General features: G+C 38.0%; 1 protein-coding gene and 2 pseudogenes across 14 annotated transcripts in view; 2 read left to right on the top strand and 1 right to left on the bottom strand.

Annotated features, from left to right (window-relative positions):
• The window catches only part of ARHGAP21 (Rho GTPase activating protein 21), a 136,958-nt gene that overhangs the window by 63,422 nt on the left and 52,135 nt on the right, over nt 1–21,401 (bottom strand). For 13 of the 14 annotated variants that reach the window (XM_020284182.2, XM_020284184.2, XM_020284185.2 and 10 more), the window contains 2 exons: nt 19,641–19,820; nt 15,216–15,240 (listed from right to left, as the gene is read on the bottom strand). In XM_020284182.2, the coding sequence (XP_020139771.2) occupies nt 15,216–15,240; nt 19,641–19,820 (205 nt within the window). Of the gene's footprint in view, nt 1–15,215; nt 15,241–19,640; nt 19,821–21,401 lie in introns of those variants that run through there. The other variant, XM_012767284.3, reaches the window with a different exon arrangement.
• On the top strand, nt 2,019–2,117 carry LOC142864684 (uncharacterized; annotated as a pseudogene).
• On the top strand, nt 3,790–4,949 carry LOC142864361 (septin-7 pseudogene; annotated as a pseudogene).

The following is a 21,401-nucleotide window of genomic DNA, read 5'->3' as shown; positions in this document are numbered from 1 at the left end:
ATGTGATGCTGACAGAAAATTTTCTAGAACTGATAAAAGATATCCATCCATAATTATGAGAAGCTCAATGAATCCCAAATAAGAAAAATAAAAAGAAATCTTCACCTAGATTCATGAAATAGATAAGCATAGAGATGCAGTAAATATCTTATAGGCAGATATTTTTAAAAGCTTACCCTCAAAAGAAAGAGTAAACCAAAATATGACCTCTTTGTAGCAATAACAGAAGCCAAAAGAGTAGAATAGTATCTTCAATATTATTTGAAGAATTCTATAACCTAGCAAAAATACCTTTCAAAAATGAGGGCAAAACAGACATTCCAGAAACACAAAACAAAATAAAAAACAAAACGTGAGAGAACTGCAACATAACATAAGAGTAACATGTAGGTAGTAGGAAGATAATAGAGTCATCATGTTCTAAGTAAAGTCCTTATATTGTTTAATAAAGTTTTAATTACCATTAGACATTGATGAGTTTGCATATTATAATATCTAGAATAACTACTAAAAGAATAACAACATATTATTTAACCTCAAGTAGAAAGTATAAAACAGAAATGATTTTTTTAATCTCAAAAAAGATAGAAACTGTAAGAATGTCAGAACCAGTGGAAATCTCAAAATAAAATTGAGATTAAACAATAAACACATGATTAATTACATTAAATTTGAACAGACAAAAATCTCTAAATCTACCTATGGTGAACTACCTCGTTACAGAATCAACTCTTGCACCCACGAACCACCACCAGAAAAGCTAGACAAAGTATAAACCACATTGCGTGAAGGCATCGGAAAGCTACCAAGGCAGAGATGGCTGAAAGGGACAAGATCCCAAACAGAAGGAAGTCCAAAGAGGTGAGCCCAGTGTTTTGCACTGCTTTTTGCCTTGAAGCATTTTCTGTTTGCAAAGTAAGGGCTGAGAGACTGAGCAGTGGCACAGGGCTTCTGTCCATCCCCAAAGGCTGGGGAATCAAGAATGGGAACCCAGGGCTGGCCGAGGAGGAGCGCTCTGGAAAACACCCTATGCTTTTAGGTGAGGCTCCCAAATGAATACAACTTTTGAGCAGCAGTGAAAAAGAGCCCAACCGTGTTCGGCAGGGAGATGTGCCGCTCGGAATTCCATCCAAAGAACCCCCTGCTGGGAACGTAGCGACTGATGGCCCCAGCTGCCACCCTTTGGATCCACCCTTTGTTCACACTGAGGCCACGTTTCCCCATTCCTGCCGAAAGCAGGACTCCTCTAACGTAGTGTTTGCCTGGGGACCCCTCACTGGCCTAGCAGAGACCTTCTTAGAGCTCTTCTGTTGTGCAAGGCCCTTCCTGCCAATGGCTTTCCTCCCTCTCTTCTGTCACTGGAGTCAGACCTGTATCACGGTCTGAAGTTCTCCCCTGTCCTCTCCCGCTCACATCTTCTTTATCTTCATAGCCATTTCCTCCAATAAATCTTCTGCCTGCCTCCTCCTGTCTTGCCATCTGCTGCTGTCTTGGTGTGTTCTACTCAGAGGACCCAAAATGACACAACAATTATCAAAAGACCAAGGCCCACCTTTAGGTGAATGCAATCCTTGAAGAGAGATGCAAAAATTCTAAATAAAATAGAAAACCAAATCTGGTGATGTATTAAAAAGCACCATACATGGCTGGTCGTGGTGACTCATGCCTGTAATCCTAGCCTATAGGAGGCAAGGCAGGCAGATCGTTTGAGCTCAGGAGTTCGAGACTAGCTTGACCAAGAATGAGACCTAGTCTCTACCAAAAAAATATAAAAAATTTGCCAGACATGGTGGTGCATGCCTGTAGTCCCAGCTACTCGGGAGGCTGAGGCAGGAGGATCGCTTGAGCCCAGGAGTTTGAGGCTGCTGTGAGCTAGGCTGACGCCACAGCACTCTAGCCAGGGCAACAGAGTGAGACTCTGTCTTGGGGAAGAAAAAAAAAAAAAACACCATACATTATGAACAAGCTAAGTTTAGTACAGTAATGCATGGCTGGTTTAGCATGTCAAAACTAAATCAGCTCACTTCAGCAGGACACATACTAAAATTGGAACAAGATGATAAGCATAGCCCCTGCACAAGGATGACATGCAAATTCATGAAGCATTCCATATTTAAAAAAAAGAAAAAGAAAAAGAAAACTAAATCAATATAATTAATTCACTATATCAAGAGATTAGGGAAGAAAAAACTCAAAGGATTATCCCAAAAGATACAGACCAATTCGACACTCATTCATGGGAGTGTTGAACTCACAGATTAGAAGACAAAATATTTCAAATACTCAATATTGTAAACAATATAAAACCAATCGAAATGCTAGCAGGATTTCTGTGTGGATATAGAAACTGAAAACCCAGTTCTAAAACTTATATGATGCTGCAAATGGACAAAAACAGACAAGCCAATCTTGAAAAGCAAAATTGTAAAACTCATTCTGCCCAATAGCAACATGTATTATAAAGCCACAGTAATTAAGATGGTGTTGTCCTGCTGCTAAGAAAGTGACCAATGGAACAGAACATAGGATGGCAAACTGTTTCTATAAAGAGCCAGACAGTAAATATTTTAGGCTTTGTGAGACACATACAGTCTCGGTCGCATATTCTTCTTCTTTTTTAAACAACTCTATAAAAATATAGAACTATTCTTAGTTTGGAAACTGTACAAAGAGCCACAAGCCAACCCCTGGAACAGAAGAAAGTCCAGAAAAAGACTACACACATTACAGATACTTTATAATCAAGGTGGTATTATAGAGCCATGAAAAAAAGACAGATTTTTAGTAAATAAATGTGGGGTCAAATAAATATATATGAGCAAAAAATTAATCTTGACCTTATACCACATGCAAAAGTAATCAAATATAGGTGAATTGTAGGCTTAATTGTGAATAAAGCACCCTGAATAACACAGGAAGATATCTTTATGACCATGGAGTAGAAAAAAATTTCTTGAATAGGATTCATAAAGTGTTAACTATAAAACAAAAGACTGAAAATTCAGATGACATTAAAATTATAATTTTGATGAAATTTCCTTATCAAAATTACTAACAAGAAACTGAAAAGCAAGTCACGTATTGGATATCTGCTAAATGTGTATAAATAACAAAGTCCTCATTAAAAATATTTAAAGAACACCTACAAATTAATAAAAAAAGACCACAAGTTACAATCCACAGCTGGATACGTTTTGACAAATGTATACACCCATGTAACCATCACCACAATCAAGATACAGCATATTCCCACCATGCCAACAAATTCCCTTGTGCTCCTTCCCAGTCAACTCAGGCAACCATGGACACCTATAGATTTGCCTTTCCTAGAATTTCATACAAATGGAAGCAGACAGTATGTACTCTTTAGTGGGTTTGGCTATTTCCACTGATCAAAATGTTTTTGACACCAAGAACATGAGCAAAAAAATAAAAAGTGAATAAATTATATTCATCAAAATTAAAAACATTTGTGCATCAAAAAACACTATCAAGAAAATGCAAAGGTAACCTACACAATGGAAGAAAATACATGCAAATCATACATGTGATAAGGGTCTAGAAACCAGAATATATAAAGGACTTTTAACAACTCAACAACAAAAAGACAAACAACAAAGTTAAAAAAATAGGCAATGTGAGAGCTGTGCCAACAGCAGCATTGTAGGAATCTAGAACACTGGAATGAGGGAAATGTGCTCTTTACAAAATAGCTCAACAGAAGAACCGTGGAGGCTATGTGGGATTTGCCAATCTCCCAAATCAAGTACATAGAAAACGGGTGAAGAGAGGGTTTGAATTCACGCTATGGTAGTAGGTGAATTTGGACTGGGAAAGTTGACACTCAGCAACTCATCATTCCTCACAGATGTGGATTCTCCAGAGTCTCCGGGCCCTTCCCATAGAATTTAAAAGACTGTACAGGTGGAACAATCCAAAGTTTTAATCAAGGAAGGTGGTGTTCAGTTGCTGCTCACAATAGTTGATAGACACCCCAGGATATGGAAATACAATAGACGGTAGTAATTGCTGGCAGCCTGGCATCAACTACATAGGCAGTAAATTTGAGGACTACCTAAACCCAGATGTCAGATGCTTGATAACAGGGTGCAGTGTTGTTTATACCTCATTGCTCCTTCAGGACATGGACTTAAACCACTGAAGTGTTTGCATGAAAAAGTGAAAAACATCCCACTTACTGCCAAAGCAGATATGCTCACACCAAAGGAATGCTAACAGTTTAAAAACCAGATAATGAAAGAAATCCAAGAATATAAAAGTAAAATATAGGAATTTCCAGAAACAGATGATGAAGAAGAAAATGAGTTTTTTAAAAAGAGAAAGGACTGTTTATCTTTTGCTGCTAGCACTGAAGTTCCTGGTGAAAGGGTCAGAGGAAGGCAGTTCCCTGGGGTGTTGCCTAAGTTGAAAACAGTGAGCACTGTAGGTTAACAATTCTAAGAAATATGTTTATAAGAACACACATGCACGATTTAAAAGATGTTACTAATAATGTATATTTCGAGAACAGAAGCAGAAGACGAGCAGCTGTGACTTGTGAGAAAGTCAATCACAGCAAGACTAAAAGGGCAGCTTACTAAGAGCCCTCTGGCTCAAATGGAAGAAGAAAGAAGGGAGCACGTAGCTAAGATGATGGAGATGAAGGTGTTTGAGATGAAGTGCAAAGAAAAAGTTCAAAAACTGAAGGACTCTGAAGCAGAGCTCCAACGGCATTGTCAGCAAATGACAAAGAATTTGGAAGCACAGCACAAAGAATTAGAGGGAAAACATTGTTAGTTTGAGGATGAGAGAGCAAACTGGGAGGCTCAACGTATTTTAGAATAATAGACTCTTCAAGAACCTTGGAAAAGAAGAAGAAAGGGATGGGTGTGGTGGAGCGCACTGGTATTCCCAGCTATTGGGGAGGCCAAAGCAGGAGGATCGCTTGAGCCCAGGAGTTCAAATCTACAGTGAGCTGTGATTGCACCACTGCACGCCAGCCTGGTGACACAGCGAGGCCCCATTAGAAGGCAGAACAAGAAGGAAGTAAGAAGGAGGAGAGGAAAAGGAAGATCTTTTAAACTCTCTATTGATCACGAGTTATGTATCAGTTGCCAGTATGCCAGCTTGGACATCAGTGTTTGTTAGATCCATTTGACCAATTTATACCAGTTTTGTCCATAATGATGAATTTAACAGCACGACAAAATTTTGCTGTTGTTGTTTTTGATGGAAATTAAGATGCCTTGAATTGTCTAGGGTGTCATGTACTAAGAAAGTAATAGCTCTAAGTACCTTTCCTACATTTTCTTTTCCTTTTTTAATTAAACAGATATCTCCAATTTAATGCAAGAGAACATTTTACTGCTGTACAACCATGCTCTAGTGATTTGATTGTTTATAGGATAATCCAAGTAAGAGGACTCTGGAAGGTTTTCATTAAGGATAAATTCCTATAATATCATGCAAACTATGCTTCTCTATGATAATTATAAAGGTTTCATTCAATGTGGCCTATACAATAATGTAATTTAGTCTAGCACAGTTGACCTATTTTTTGACTCCTCCACTGTTTAAGAATACACCTGGGGAAAAAACCCTATCTGCTTACAGTGAGTGTACTTCCGGATTTTATATCAACTTTTTGTGTGTTTTGGATAATTTAAATATATATTATTCTTATTTATTGCCCTCTTTAGCTAGAATCTCATTACTGTTTCACTTCTGAAATAACAATTTAGATATTTTCCATATACTGGCCCTGCTAAAATAGAATATAGCACCCTTCATATGATAGGAACCAACAAGGAAACTTTCCTTTAACTGTCTTTGCACTTTATGGGAAGTAGCGGGGGCTGGGAGAAAGCATTTATAGATCATTTCTAGGCCAAACTGTGAAGCTAATGACCAACCTGTTTCTACCTATATTCAGCCCCTTTGTTTTATTAGAAATGGGAATCATGGCCTCTTGAAGAGAAAAAAAGTCACCATTCTGCATTTAGCTGTACTCATATATTGCATTTCTGTATTTTTTTGTATTATAAAAACTTCACATAATAAACAATTTTATCATGTAAAAAAAAGGGAGGCAATGGACTTGAACAGACATTTCTCCAATGAAGGTATACAAATGGCCAAAAAGCACCTGAAAAGATGCTCAAAATCATTAGCCATTAAGGAAATGCAAATCAAAACCACAAAGAGATACTACTTCACACCCACTTGGTTGGCTATAATACAAAAATGGAAAATAACACATGTTGGTAAGGATGTGGAGAAATTAGGACCCTCATACACTGCTAATGAGGCTGTCGAAATGGTGCGGCTGCTGTGCAAAATTGTTTGGCAGTTCCTCCAAATATTAAACACAGAATTGGCTGGGCACGGTGGCTCACGCCTGTAATCCTAGCACTCTGGGAGGCCCAGGAGAGCAGATTGCTCAAGGTCAGGAGTTCGATACCAGCCTGAGCAAGAGCAAGACCCCATTTCTACTAAAAATACAAATAAATGAACTGGAAAACTAAAAATATGTATAGAAAAAATAGGCCGGGCACGGTGGCACATGCCTGTAGTCCCAGCTACTTGGGAGGCTGATGCAGAAGGATTGCTTGAGCCCAGGAGTTTGAGGTTGCTGTGAGCTAGGCTGACGCCATGGCACTCTAGTCCTGGCAACAGAGTGAGACTTTGTCTCAAAAATAAAATAAACACAGAATTACCATACAGCCCAGCAAATTCACTCTTAGGTATTCCCTCAAAGATTCGAAAACAAGAACTCCAACAAATACTTGTACATGCATGTTCATAGCATTCACAATACACAAAAGGGGAAACATCCCAAATGGCCACCAATGGATGGATGGATAAATTGTATATATACACACAATGGAATATTATTCAGCCATTTAAAAAATGAAGTACTGATACATGCTATATACCAGTAAACTTCAAAAACATCACCCTAAGTGAAAGAAGCCATACAGAAAAGGTTATATACTGTATGATTACATTTAAATGAAATATTTAGAGTAGGTAAGTCCACAGGGACAAAAGACACATACCGCGTGTTTCTCCAAAAATAAGACAGGTTATTATATTTGTTTTTCCTCCAGAAGACACCCTAGGGCTTATTTTCAGGAGATGTGTTATTTTCCCCTCAAAGCCTCAGCTTGCAGCACGCACGGGATGGCCGGGACCGACAAGGGGAGCCGACCTTGTTGGTGAGGCTGCCCACACCTTTCCGGTCAGTCACCTGTAGGATAGTAGCTGTCACGATGGGGCACATGAGAAGGGCTGGTCATCTTCTTTACTGCTCCGCAATGAAATGCATGGGTTGTGCATATGTGCTGGGTAGCCACGCCCATCGCTAGGTCTTATTTTCGGGGTGGGGCTTATATTGTACAAATGCTTAGAAATCCTGCTAGGGCTTATTTTATGGGTAGGTCTTATTTTCAGGGAAACATGGTAGGTTGCCAGGGACTGGGGGGGTGGGAAGAACAGAGAGTGACTGTTTAATGGATATGGAGTTTCCTTTTGGGGTGATGAAAATGTTTTAAAACTAGATAGAGGTGGGTAGATGTATAACATTTCATACATGTTCTTTAATTCTGCACTAAATGCCACTGAATTTTTCACTTTAAAATGGTGAATTTTGTTATGTGAATTTCACCTTAATAAAAAATGTTTTTGAGATTCATCCATGTTGCTGTATGTATTCCACTGTATGGATATACCACAATTTCTCTATTTATATGTTGATGAATAATTTGAGTTGAATAAAGCAGTTGTGACCATTCCTATGCAAATCTTTTTGTGGACATGTTTCATTTATACTGAGTAAATACCTAGCAGTGCTTTTATTATAAAATGAAAAACAATACCAATAAAAGGTGCCATCAGTCATAAGATCCACAGGAATCAAAAATATAACTGAATTGGCCGGGCGCGGTGGCTCACGCCTGTAATCCTAGCACTTTGGGAGGCCGAGGCGGGCGGATTGCTCAAGGTCAGGAGTTCGAAACCAGCCTGAGTGAGACCCCGTCTCTACCAAAAATAGAAAGAAATTAATTGACCAACTAAAAATATATATACAAAAAATTACCCGGGCATGGTGGCGCATGCCTGTAGTCCCAGCTACTCGGGAGGCTGAGGCAGGAGGATCGCTTGAGCCCAGGAGATTGAGGTTGCTGTGAGCAAGGCTGACGCCATGGCACTCACTCTAGCCTGGGCAACAAAGTGAGACTCTGTCTCAAAAAAAAAAAAAAAAAAAAAAAAAAAAAAAAAACTGAATCAAAACCAGAAATCAATTGCAGAAAGCAAAGCCTCAACAGAATTAAGCCAGTAACACATGTTCAATTGTGAAGATGAAGAAAATTAAAGGCCATCTATGAAATGCTAACATTATGTTAGTTAAAACTGTATTTGAAAAGTGAACTAGAACTCTTTTAAAATTGTTCACTTTTAAGGAAAACAGAACTCTCTTTCTTCCACATTTTCAAAAATGAATTATGTGAGAGTAAAGAACTTTCGGAAGGGCCAGGGCATAAATTTAGGAGAAAACTCCAGAACCAGAATGCTTGAGTTTTAGCCCAGCTAAAACTTACTTCCTATTTAAATACTCTGTGCCTCAGTTTCATTTAAGAAATGGAGGTGATAATAATGTCCTCACCAGAAAGTTGGTGTGAGCAGAAAATAAGTTAATTCACACAGTATTAAAACAGCACCCAGTACATTGTGAAATCAGCCACTGCCACCACAACCATCATCATTTATTGTCGCCATCTTCATCATCATCATCATCATCATTCTTCCTACTTCCTAAATATCCTTCAAGACTAAGACACCTGTGGTTCTACTGAACAACATTATAAGTTAATAAAAACATACAACTAATTAGTATATTTACCTAAGTGCCAGAGATATTCAAATAGTTTAAACGGTTAATATAATTTAAAATGGCTTCATTTTTAAGGGGTTCATTTAATTCGCCTTCTCAAAGACATAAGAAAACAGATCCGTGGAGCACAGTATTGCTACATTTTAAAAATAATGTAAATATGCTTATTCTATCTCCCCCCAAACCTCAGACCATAGGCCTTCTCATAATAAGATTTCTTCTTCCAGTAAATCTTCAGAGCCATATTTTAGTGCTATATTATTCTGAAGAAATAGGTGTTCAACCTATTAATACAAATCAGTAACATAAAATATATTCAGTTTTCTCAGCTTTACAAAATTGTTCTCTTCATTAAACTAAGGAACATTTGATCTCTAAAACACAGCAGGTGCTGTCAAGCTGGCATCGAACGATGAACCGCACCAATCAGTTTTCTCTCAGGAATTTGGAAGTATTATAATGAGAAAGAAAGGCAGAAAGATGATATACTGAGGGGTGTAGCTCATATGGAGATCAGCTCCTGAGAAAATTGCATATAATCAATATTAACTGTGAACATCTTTCAAATTGTCTATAAAATATCAGAATTTGGACTTTGGAAGCTCAAAATCCAATATTTTGTTGTTGTTATTCTTTACATTTAGTAGCTATCGAGGTTCCAATTCTGGTGTCTGTGGGGCCCCTGGATATCCTCTTGTCTTTGAATGACAAGATGCTGTTGTTTTCTTACAATTGACACGGCTTTCCCAAGGTGACTTGGGGGAGTTTTTCTTGTCACTATTAGAACATTCTAGCATAGACCACAGAGCTGTTTAGTCAGAAACAACTGCCATCACAACACTAATTTTTACTACTGAGAAAATTTATAGAATCCTCCTTACTTTTTTTCTACTATTAACATGCTTGAATATAAAGTTTAATGCCAAAAGTTATTTAAGTACCTTAACAAAATGATATACCCATTTTAGAACACCAAAAATGTCCCTACAACTAAACCGAGACACAATTTTAACTCAGGGAATAAGTAGAAAAAAATTAACAGTAATTAATAACCTTCAATTATTCTTACTTTAATTATTTCTGAATATTTTCTGCAAAGATTTAAGGGACAACAGGATATCAATTATCCACAAGCAACTATTATCACCAAAAAATATTCTTCTACTTAAATGACCTTTTTCTTACAAAAATATTTGCATCATAGAACAGAAAACTAACAAGAAAAAATAATCTTAAAAACCTAAGAGAGTGCACACATAAAACATATAAGAAACATAAAAGAATGCAAAAATTGGGTAAGTAGAATAATAAGAAAAGTAAGTGGCAAGAGATTTCACTAAATTGCCAAAAGGAAAGAACACGGCAAAATCTTTCAACTGTTTCACAGAATTTTGGCATTGTAACAGGATCTCTCAGGAGTCTGAGTAAAAACCTGGCAATCATTTTCTCTCTCTCAGCTGGGTGTGGTGGCTCACGCCGGTAATCCTAGCACTCTGAGAGGCTGAGGTGGGAAGATCACTTGAAGCCAGGAGTTAGAGACTAGCCTGAGCAAGAGTGAGACCCTGTCTCTACTAAAAGTAGAAGAACCAGGTATGGTGGCAAGTTGCCTGTAATCCCAGCTACTAGGGAGGCTGAGGCAGGAGGATTGCTTGAGCCCAGGAGTTTGAGGCTGCTGTGAGCTAGGCTGACGCCATGGCACTCTAGTCCAGTGGATACAGTGAGACTCTGTCTCAAAAAAAAAAAAAAACTTATTTTCCCTACAGTGATTCTAGGCTTTGACTCTGATCATTACACTGAAGGCTAGGATTCTATTACATTACAATAAAATTCTACAAAAAAGGATTTCATAACCTCAGTATGTTTGAAAATAAGTTTTGAAAGGAAATGAGACTATAAAATAAAAATTGTAACACTCTGTTGAATTAAAAAATAAATTATATAGTTTATCCATCAATAGGGTACATTCTAAAACTGATCTATAAATAATTGTTTAGAAGCCAGAAGAAATTTTTTTCACATAAAATATGGTCTAATGGTTGGTCGTTTTAGTTGAAATGATAGTGTGACTATTATACTTAAGCTAACGAGGTCTTTGTGGACTAAATAGCCTGTGACCCCAACTGTCAATTGGGATGACAAGAACAAGTCTACACTTGGAAAGCAAAGGTGCAATCAAGGTAGGTAGAGCTCTAGTAACTCCTTGAATTCATTAAACCTTCCAGGACCACTACTAGGCAGGTATTCAGAATTGAATAACAAGTGATGATTACTCCTATAAGGTGTTCAGGGCCTCTAAATTTAGGGTCTAACCTTTATGTGAATTCTCTGTCCTTAGGTGTTCACAAATATGGAACAAGTTTCCTTGTTTTTAACTTTCTCGATGCAGGGTTCACAGAATTAATTTCATAACGTACTGAATATACCCTGTACGTATGTACTAATTCTTAACCCTACATAAACCAAACCATTTTTTAAGACAATTATTTTTTGAAACAAAACTGAAGAAATGAGGAAGGAGACTTAAAAAGACATCAACAGAAGATGGCAGAGCTAAAAGAAGATGGACTTAAGCCTTAGACACAACTCATGTGGAAGTCCTGTTCTATTACTTACTAGCTGCGTGATCCTGGACAAGTTATTTTTACCTACTTCTCAGCCTCAATTCTTTCATCTACAAAATGGGAATATTATCTCACACTTCATAGGGTTAGAGTGAGGATTAGATAGGATCATAACATACATTATGATTGCTGGTATAGATTAAGTCCTCATTCACAGGCTAATTTCTACCACTCTACCTCTCACCTCCTAAAAATCAAGCAGTTCTCCTTCCAAGTATTATAGATTACAAGTATATTATAAAACACTTTCTTCAGGTACTCTCATACCTTTCGTATTCTTCTTTTCTTACGAAGAAAAAATACAGACCTTCTGGACTTTATAATCCTACATTTTGATGAACTTTGTTCAGAAGAGGTAAAGTACTTGAATTTCTATTTCTCTTATTTTAAAGCCTTGGTTTTATGTTTTTTTAAATTCCCATCTTTTCACTTACTGATTTTTTTGTTCACATAGCTTATAATTATTTTCTCTCTCAATCTAATAGATTTCTGATGTTAAATCTTTACTACATTTCAATTGCTGTTAACCCCTGAACAAAAACAAGTTTGAACTACTCAGATCCACTTACATGCGGACTTTTTTAATCACCCTAACATAGATGGAAAATACAGTATTCATGGGATACAAAACCTGTGTATACATAGGGCCAACTTTTCGTACGTGTGGGTTCTGCAGGGCCGACTGCAGGACTGAGTATGCACAGATTTGAATATACATGGTCAGTCCTGGAACCAACTCCCGAGTATGCTGAGGGACAACTGTATTTACATTCCTTATGGACCTTTTTCCTCTAGCCATTTTGTCTTCTAGTTGTATTATATTGACTTTATCTTTCTTATCTTTTTATTTATCTTCCTTAATCCATATTATACAATGAGAGTAGAGCAATCACATAATTTAACCTCAAACTACAGCAGTAACTCAATTCAATAAAAAATTCAGTTGTATGGGAGGATAATCACAAAAAGATCACAGGGTATGTAGTCTTAAATATCCACTCTTCTAAATGCTCTGATGTTGTCACTAGATCAAGCCAGACTCATGGGAACCTGTATACTTAGACCACATTGCTTTGGCACCCATCACTTTAAACCAGGGTTTCTCAGCCTTGGCACTATTAACCTCTTGGGCCAGATAATCTTTCCTGTTGGGGGGCTGTCCTGTGCATGGTAGGGTGTTCAATAGAACCTCTGGTCTCTGCCCACTAGAAGCCAAAGGCACCCTCCCAATGTGACAACCAGAAATGTGCACGAACACTGCTGTATACCCCTGGGAGCAATACTGTCCCGGGCATATGGTAATGCTTTAACCTGCATGGGACCGTGGGGTGTTGAAGTGAGCTTACTTTGAGGGATCGCTTTTAAAAACAGCCATAGGAAGGAATGGTGTTAAAGATATTATCTACTGCATCACACTCTGTTTTCCACCATGACAGCCCATAAAAGAAATCTGTCTCAGACCTCTCAGAGCAAACAGGATGTTATTTTCTTAGGGATAATGTATTATCCTTAACCAATCATGTTTTTATCTTTTCTATGGCCACCAGAAAGCTGAAAAGCAAACTTAGGGCCCGTCCTTGATAACAGAGAGGACCTAAAGTATTAATTTATGTGTACTAAATCTCCCACATGTTGACTTAATTCATTTTTGCCATAAACTTTTAGCCTTATTTTTTATCTTACTATATTACATGTATTTCTGCCTGTGGACACAAAGTCTTTTTTGAATGACATTATGTATAAATAAATAAAATAGGTAAATTGTAATCTTCCCCAGCAGATCACACCCTTTAGTCCTACTCTATCATTCCTCTTGAAATCGCCACCTGCTGGAGAGTCTTCCTTAGACATGTTCAAGTTTATTCTCCCCAGTCAAAGCACATAACTAAATCCATTCACTTCAGAGAGCTATGTCAGATGCATAATGACCTGCATCAAGTTTTATGACTATGTCCTTCTACATTTATTAGTATATTTCCCACATAACAGGCATAAAATCCTAGATGCTGTGTGTCCAACAGGCTGCCCAGGCGTCAGCACGTCAGTGTGTAGGCCGATGCGAGGCTGGAGGACACACATGCTCTTTCCTCTTTCTGAGGCTGGTTTTGTGAGTTTTTGCTTTTGTCACTAAAGCTTATTTCTAACCCATGCCAAGTGGCATTTGGAATTCATCCTGAATGCTGGTGCATGACAGATGGTGACGCAGGAGTGGCTCATCTGGCACAAGTGACAACCATAAGAGTCCTACCTGGCCCTACTCCCTCAGATCACTTTCAACAGTGCTGAAAGAAACCATTTTCCTCTCGCTTTAACCCTTAACATAACCTTTCTAAGACACCAAATGGGTATTACAAAGGTCCACCCCAGGTGAGTGGATAAACAATCTGTGGCATATTCATACAAAGGAAAACTACTCAGCAAAAAAGTGGGGGTTAGTATATCAGTATTCATACACAGAACACGGTAAACCTCAAAAATATTATGCCAGGCAAAAGACACAAAAAAGCACATACTGTATTATTCCATTTATAAGAAATTCTAGAAGAGGCAAAGCTCTTCTATAGTGATACAAAGTAGATTAATGATGGCCTAGCACCTGCACAGTGCAAGGGGCACAAGAAAACTTTACGGAATGAGAAAAGGTTATTTTTCTCATTCCGTAAAGTTTTCTTGTGCCCCTTGATTGGGATAGTCATTTCACAGATTATACACGTATCGAAACTCACCAAACTGTACTATAGGTGCAAATATGGTATTCTTGCTAAAAATGCATAATCTTGAACTATTGATAAGAAAACATCAGGTAAACCCAAACTGAAGGACATTCTACAAAATAACTGACCAGTACTTTTTGAAAACATCGAGGTCATAAAATACAAGGAAAAACTGAGGAACTGTCACACACTGGAGAAGACCAAGGGGACATGACAGATGAATGCAACGTGGAACAGGAAAAGGACACCAGTGGAAAAGCCTGTAGTTTACATAACAGTATCACACCAATGCTAATTTCTTAGTCTTGTATTTGTTATCATGGAATTGTAACATTTTAACATTCAGGGAAGTTGAATGAAGGATATATGAAAACTCTGTACTATTTTTGCAACTTTGTCATCTAAAATTATGTTGAAATAAAAGTTTTTAACGGGTGTATTTTGTTGTGTGTAAATTGCAACTCATTAAAGTTGATTTAAAAATTAAAACAAAAATAAATCAGAATTATTAAGAAATAACTCTCTCTCCAGCCTGATTCTCCTTTTAAGCTCATTAATTAATGTTTAAATCAAGAGTATGATTAACTGTAAGAAGAAAACCCAAATCCTCTTCAATATTTGGGTCAATAAGTGTAATAAAACACACAGCATTCCTTACCCAAAAGAATCACTAAATTTAGAAGGGTTACTAATTGAAATAAAAATTTCAGAATTACTTTCCGTGGGACCATAATGATATATTCCCCTGTATAAATGCTAATGTATAATTAACAATAAAATCATTACATGTTCAAATTACAGTAATGAGACAATGGAATTCATAAAACTTGAAGTCTATAGGAAAAAATATTAATCTCTATAACTCTCACATCTAAAAAACTGTTACATATTTGAACTCCAAAAACTACATCATTTCACTTAATATTAAAGAACAGAAAGACATGGGTAGCAAATATCCAGAAACAAATTGAAATTCTTATAGCATACCTCCTCTGTTTCCATTTTCTTCATCCTACAAATAAAAAAAAATATGACCATATATAAATACATATTTATAAACTCTTGTTAAATCACAGCAAGGCTCAATTTAATTCAAACTGACCTCCCCAAACTGTGCCAATTACAATCTCATTAACAATGCCTTTTGCCAGAAGGATGGAGTTTTCACAAAAAGACATAAGAAGCCTGTGAGTGAAGCCAATTTGAGATGACTTCCAGACATCAGCTTTTGACATGTTAAGGGTGAGATGTCTAATAGAGATATCCAAGTGGAGTTGTCAAGTAGACAGTGGGATAGATTGAACCTGGAATTTGGGAGAGAGGGCTGGTCATAGCTTACTGTACTATACTTAACTGTGCCTATGGGGACTATTACAGGACTCAGAACTGTCTATATAAATGGAACTGCTTGTACTCAACTTTGAAGTTATCTACTTGGTCATCGCTATCGGGCTGTCCCACTGCCATGCTATCTACCTCTAGCTGGAAAATCAGAAGAGCAACCTTAAAAAAACTAGCATTGGCTGGGCGCGGTGGCTCACGCCTGTAATCCTAGCACTCTGGGAGGCCGAGGCGGGCGGATTGCTCGAGGTCAGGAGTTCAAAACCAGCCTGAGCAAGACCCCGTCTCTACTAAAAATAGAAAGAAATTAATTGGACAACTAAAAATATATATACAAAAAATTAGCCGGGCATGGTGGCACCTGCCTGTAATCCCAGCTACTTGGGAGGCCGAGACAGGAGGATCGCCTGAGCCCAGGAGTTTGAGGTTGCTGTGAGCTAGGCTGACGCCATGGCACTCACTCTAGCCTGGGCAACAAAGTGAGACTCTGTCTCAAAAAAATAAAAAATAAAAAAAATAAATAAAAAAAACTAGCATAAAAATACATTATTCAAACATTTTCTCAGCCTCTACCATATGGAAGCCACCACATACAGCAAGCACAAGGAAAAACAAGAATTGGGTGAAGAGGTGATCATTTATTACATAAGTTTTTACCTTTATTTTGGCTGCCCAAATGTTGTTTTCTTCTTCTCCTAGTTATAAACTCTGTTCTGAGACTAAGAAGGTTGCCAGCTAAGTGACATTTAATAAAGACATTGTGTATTAATCGCACATTTTCTAAGAGGTATATAATATTAAAACTTTGTAATTCCTTTGAAGTGAATTGATAAAATTTCATGATTAAAATGGAAAAGACTCCAACACATATTTTCTATGTAAAATTTATAAAACTAAGACCTATTTGCAAAAACATCTGTATTAAATATACGAATAGCTAAAATTCACTGAGCAATTGCAACATGTTAATTTCTATTCTAGGCATTTTACATGTACTATATATCATTTAATCATCACACAACCTGTGAGGAAGGTACTCTTATTGTCTGTTAGGCAACTTATCCAAAGTCACACAGCTAACAAGACACAGATATGAGATTCTAACCCACGCTTTTCTGAGTCCAATGACTGTGTTGTTAACAATTACACAGCAGGTCCTCAAATAACATCATTTCGCCCAACGTCATTCTATTATTATGTTGATGAGGAAAAAAACTGATTTCCAACTAGGGCCACTGTGATGTTCACACATTCACCCGAAGTCTGTGTGGGTTTTCTCTGGGTACTCCAGAAAGCTGTACATGTTTGGCCTGTAGGTGTACCTGCATGGTCCCAGTCTGAGTGAGTGGAGCTGTGTGTGAATACACCTGCCAGGGAATGCTGTCCTGTCCAGGGCTGGGTCCCGCCTTGTGCCCTGAGCTGCCTGAGCTGCTGGGGTAGGCTCCAGCCACCCTCAACTCAGAACTTGTTTTTACTAATCTTTCTTAAATGTATGTACAGTTCACATTTATTTCAGTGTTTAATACTGGAAGAATTGTGTGTTTGGTGATGTTTTTGTGACCAGAAATATACTACAGCAACTTAACTCCTCTTTGTATCAATTAGACTTGTGGTCCCCAACCCCCAAGCACCAGATCGGTACCAGTCCATGGCCTGTTAGGAACTGGGCCGCCCAGCAGGAGGTGAGCGGCAGGTGAGCAAGGTTTCATCTGTATTTATAGTCTCTCCCTATCACTTCCATCACTACCTGAGCTCTGCCTCCTGTCAGATCAGCAGCAGCATTAGATTCTCATAGGAGGACAGACCCTACAGTAATCGTGCATGCTCTAGCATCCAGGTGCGTGCTCCTCATGAGAATCTCATGCCTGATGATCTGCGGTGGAGCTGAGGTGGTGACGCTAGCACTGGGGAGCGGCTGCAAGTACAGATGATCATTAGCAGAGAGGCTTGACTGCACAGAGACCATAATAAATCACTGTCTCCCATCACCCCCAGATGGGACTGTCTAGCTCAGGACTTCTACTGATTCTGCATTATGGTGAGTTGCATAATTATTTCACAATATATTACAATGTAATAATAATAGAAATAAAGTACACAATAAATATAATGTGCTTGAATCATCCCAGAACCATCATCTTCCATGAAACCAGTCCCTGGTGACAAAAAGGTTGGGGACTGCTAAATTATACAATGGTAAAACTGGTCTCGTCACACCTCATTTTGCTTAAAGTCACAGTTTCCAAGAACCCGTCAATGATGTGAAGTGAGGACTTACTGCACTGTGCTATGAAAATTTCTAGAAATACTTCCTAATAATAATAATAATAATAATATATTTTAACCTGTGTTTGGTAAAATTATTTTATAAAAATTGAACTACCTATATGTTCACCATGACCTAAAGCTCATATTCAAAACAAAAAGATTAAAAAAAAATATTCAATCCTAGTGTAATATCAAGTACTCTCCACCTAATTAATAAGTTGAACCATTTTAGATCTTTTAAGATCAAGTAGATTCTTAGTGATCTAAGACCAGCAGTTTTATAGACATTTCAGGAAACCCAAACTAGTAAATTTTAATTCTAAAAGTAAGAATTATTCATAATCCTTAAGGGCCATTCTGTACATTAAAAAGCTTATCCTGTAAGAATGAAAAGATGTATTTAACAAAAATATGGTAAAAAGAGTGTGGTCTCTAGTTACAAATACCAACATTACTTTTTAAAAGACATCTTTGGTTCATAGACACTTAAGAAAGATTTTCTAATCTTCTAATTCAAGTCCCTCAAATTAAAATGGAAATCTAGAAGCTAAAAGAAGTTAAGTGGCTGGCTAGGATCTCACAACTCTTCTGAATATTGTTATTTCCATTACACTGTTGTGTATAAGTTAAGCATCAGGCATTCATATTGGACAAGTTCAAATCCCAGGTCTACCACTTATCCATTAAACGAACCAAATCAGCCTTCCCATCTGTAATAGGGGTTCACAATACCACCTCTACTCCAGAGGATTCTGATGTGGGTGAAATGAGATAACTCTCATGAAGAACAGTACAGGACACAGAGCAAGTGTACAATGTGTCAACTGCAATTACCGTTATTCCAAGCTGCCCCTTTCCCAGGCCGTGTCACTACTCACTGAAGCACATTAATGTCATTCACTGATGAGAAGCTTTGTTTTCAAATTCTCACTTGCCAGATTACATATCTGAAAGTTAAGTATTATTGTAATCCCACCGATTTTCTACAACTGTTGGAAATGTTTTAACGAACTACTTCCTTTGCATATTCCGCCCAGAAAACTCAGCACTTTTCTAGATAGAAAACCAGTTACAGCCGGGCGCGGTAGCTCACGCCTGTAATCCTAGCACTCTGGGAGGCTGAGGCGGGCGGATTGCTCGAGGTCAGGAGTTCGAAACCAGCCTGAGCAAGAGCGAGACCCCGTTTCTACTATAAATAGAAAGAAATTAATTGGCCAACTAATATATATATAAAATTAGCCGGGCATGGTGGCACATGCCTGTAGTCCTAGCTACTCGGGAGGCTGAGGCAGCAGGATTGCTTGAGCCCAGGAGTTTGAGGTTGCTGTGAGCTAGGCTGACACCACGGCACTCACTCTAGCCTGGGCAACAAGCGAGACTCTGTCTCAAAAAAATAAAAAAAAAAAAAAAAAAAAAAAAAAAAAAAGAAAACCAGTTACATATTAGAAAAAAATAGAATGAAGTTCTTGAAAAATAGATGTGGAGTTTAGAATCACTATAACCTTTCAGAGAAAATTAAAGGTTTTTTTTCTTACTATTTTAATTTTTTTATGCTTTGTAGAGACAGGCTGGTCTCAAAGTCCTCCCACTTCAGCCTCCCAAAGTGCTGGGATTACAAGCCTGAGCCAGCATGCCTGGCCAGATTAAAGTTTTTATTCTAAAAGAAGAAAAAGAATATGATACACAAATGTAACACAAGTCTTTTAAGATAGAAAAAAGACAGGAGGGAAGAGCAAGAGGAAGACAGGAAGAAGATGGGAATGGCTTTGTGTTATTTCAAGTTACTTTAGTTATCTCTCTTACCTTATATGAAAATTGAATTGCAGACTCTGGGGGATAAACAATAAAATGCCTTAATGTAAAACCAAAGCCTTGAGATGTTCTTTTCAACATAACTGTTTTGGGACCTGGCCAGGCGAATGTTTCATCTTCGGACGGTGATACAGTTTCGCTTTGTTCTTTTCCATCTTTATTTTTTGAGACCTAAAGTGAAAAGATATTTAGAAGTTAGCTACATAACACAACATACTTTCTCACTTAGGAAAAATATGTAAAAATATAATACTGAGTGAAGATATGAGCCATATTCTTGCACATGAATTACATGTATTCCAACAAATCATATAACTGTCAAAAACTAAAATGTTTTTTTCTGGAAAATGATGATGCTATAAAAAAACTTAATCCGAAGCAAGAAAGAACACTCAGAAAATAAAATTATAACTGCTAAAATTAAAACACAATAGAAGGAATGAGAGATAACACCAAGGAAACTGTGTAGAGCACTAAGGACTAAGAAACAGAAACTATGAAAGAAAAGACAAAATTCTCACTAAGGAAGAAGCCCAAAATTTATTAGATGGCCCAACAGCAACAAAGGACATTAGAAAATAACAGAAAAGACCTTCAGCTTCTGCGCACAAGTTCAGTATCCACAGACAATCCTCCTGATGCCCTGGCTTTCCATTTCTTTGATCTTCTCTCCTCCTCCACTCCCGGTTTTTGCCTGGTCATGACTGAAATCCCACTACAATCTCCAATCAGAGACCCCACTTCAGACTACCCCCTATTACCTTTTCAACTCACTCCTTTGTCCCCTCTCACTTCCTCAATGTCGCCTGACAAAAACTAACCCTGGATAAATCAACATTGCTACTCTGGGCCTGCACCTATGCAGGTGCACATGAGTGAGAAAAACAAAAACTAAGCTGACTGTTTTCACTTGAAGTTCATGACCACTAACCTCAAGAGAGCCTTCAGTGTAGGCAGTCACTGGCAATGCATTTCTCTCTGGTCCATTTGTCCTAGATGACTAGCGCACCCCTCCTCCCCCATCTTCACCTGCAACAGATGACCCTGTTTTCTGTTACACTGAGAAAACGGAAGCAATAAAATGAGAACTGAATCGCCTGCCACGTCTATTCACCAACCCGCAATGTGCCCACCTTTCCGTCTTCCCTCTTATTCTGATGACTGAGCTGTCTGTTCTCCTAAGGCCCCAACCACTGCAGTACCAGGGCCCATTCTCTCTCGCTATTCAAAGATGTGTTTCCAGCAGTTCTCCCCTCTCTTTCACATCATCTATTTTCCCTTTATTATTCCCATCAGCATACACACATTTTGTAATTTCTTTATTCTTAACAAAATCCTCCCTTGATCACACAGCTACCACCTCATTTGGCTGCTTCTCTTTAGAGCAAAACACCTTAAAAGTTATCTATACTTTTTCCAATTCTTTTCTTCCCATTTTCTCTTGAGCCCCTTAAATCAGGCATTTATGTTCATAATTCCCTGAAATCACTTGTCAAGGTCATCAGTGGCTTCCACATGGTTAAACTGAACGGTCAGTTCTCAGTTCTCATCTTATGTGCACGTTATTGGCACAGGGATCACTTTCTCCTTAAAATGTTTTCTTGGCTTGACTTCTCACACTGATTTTTCTCCCAACTCACAGGTTATTGTTTCTTAGGCTCCTTTACTACTTCCTCATCTGCTAAGTTTCTGAACTTGGAAGTATCCAGGGCTAAGTCCATGGACTTGTCCGGCTACACTCTGTCTCTTGCT

The sequence above is a fragment of the Microcebus murinus genome, chromosome 25, assembly GCF_040939455.1.
Source record: "Microcebus murinus isolate Inina chromosome 25, M.murinus_Inina_mat1.0, whole genome shotgun sequence".
NCBI classification, from domain to species: Eukaryota; Metazoa; Chordata; class Mammalia; order Primates; family Cheirogaleidae; genus Microcebus; species Microcebus murinus.
Note: the sequence above shows the minus strand (reverse complement) of the source record. Positions and strands in the feature narration are given on the sequence as shown.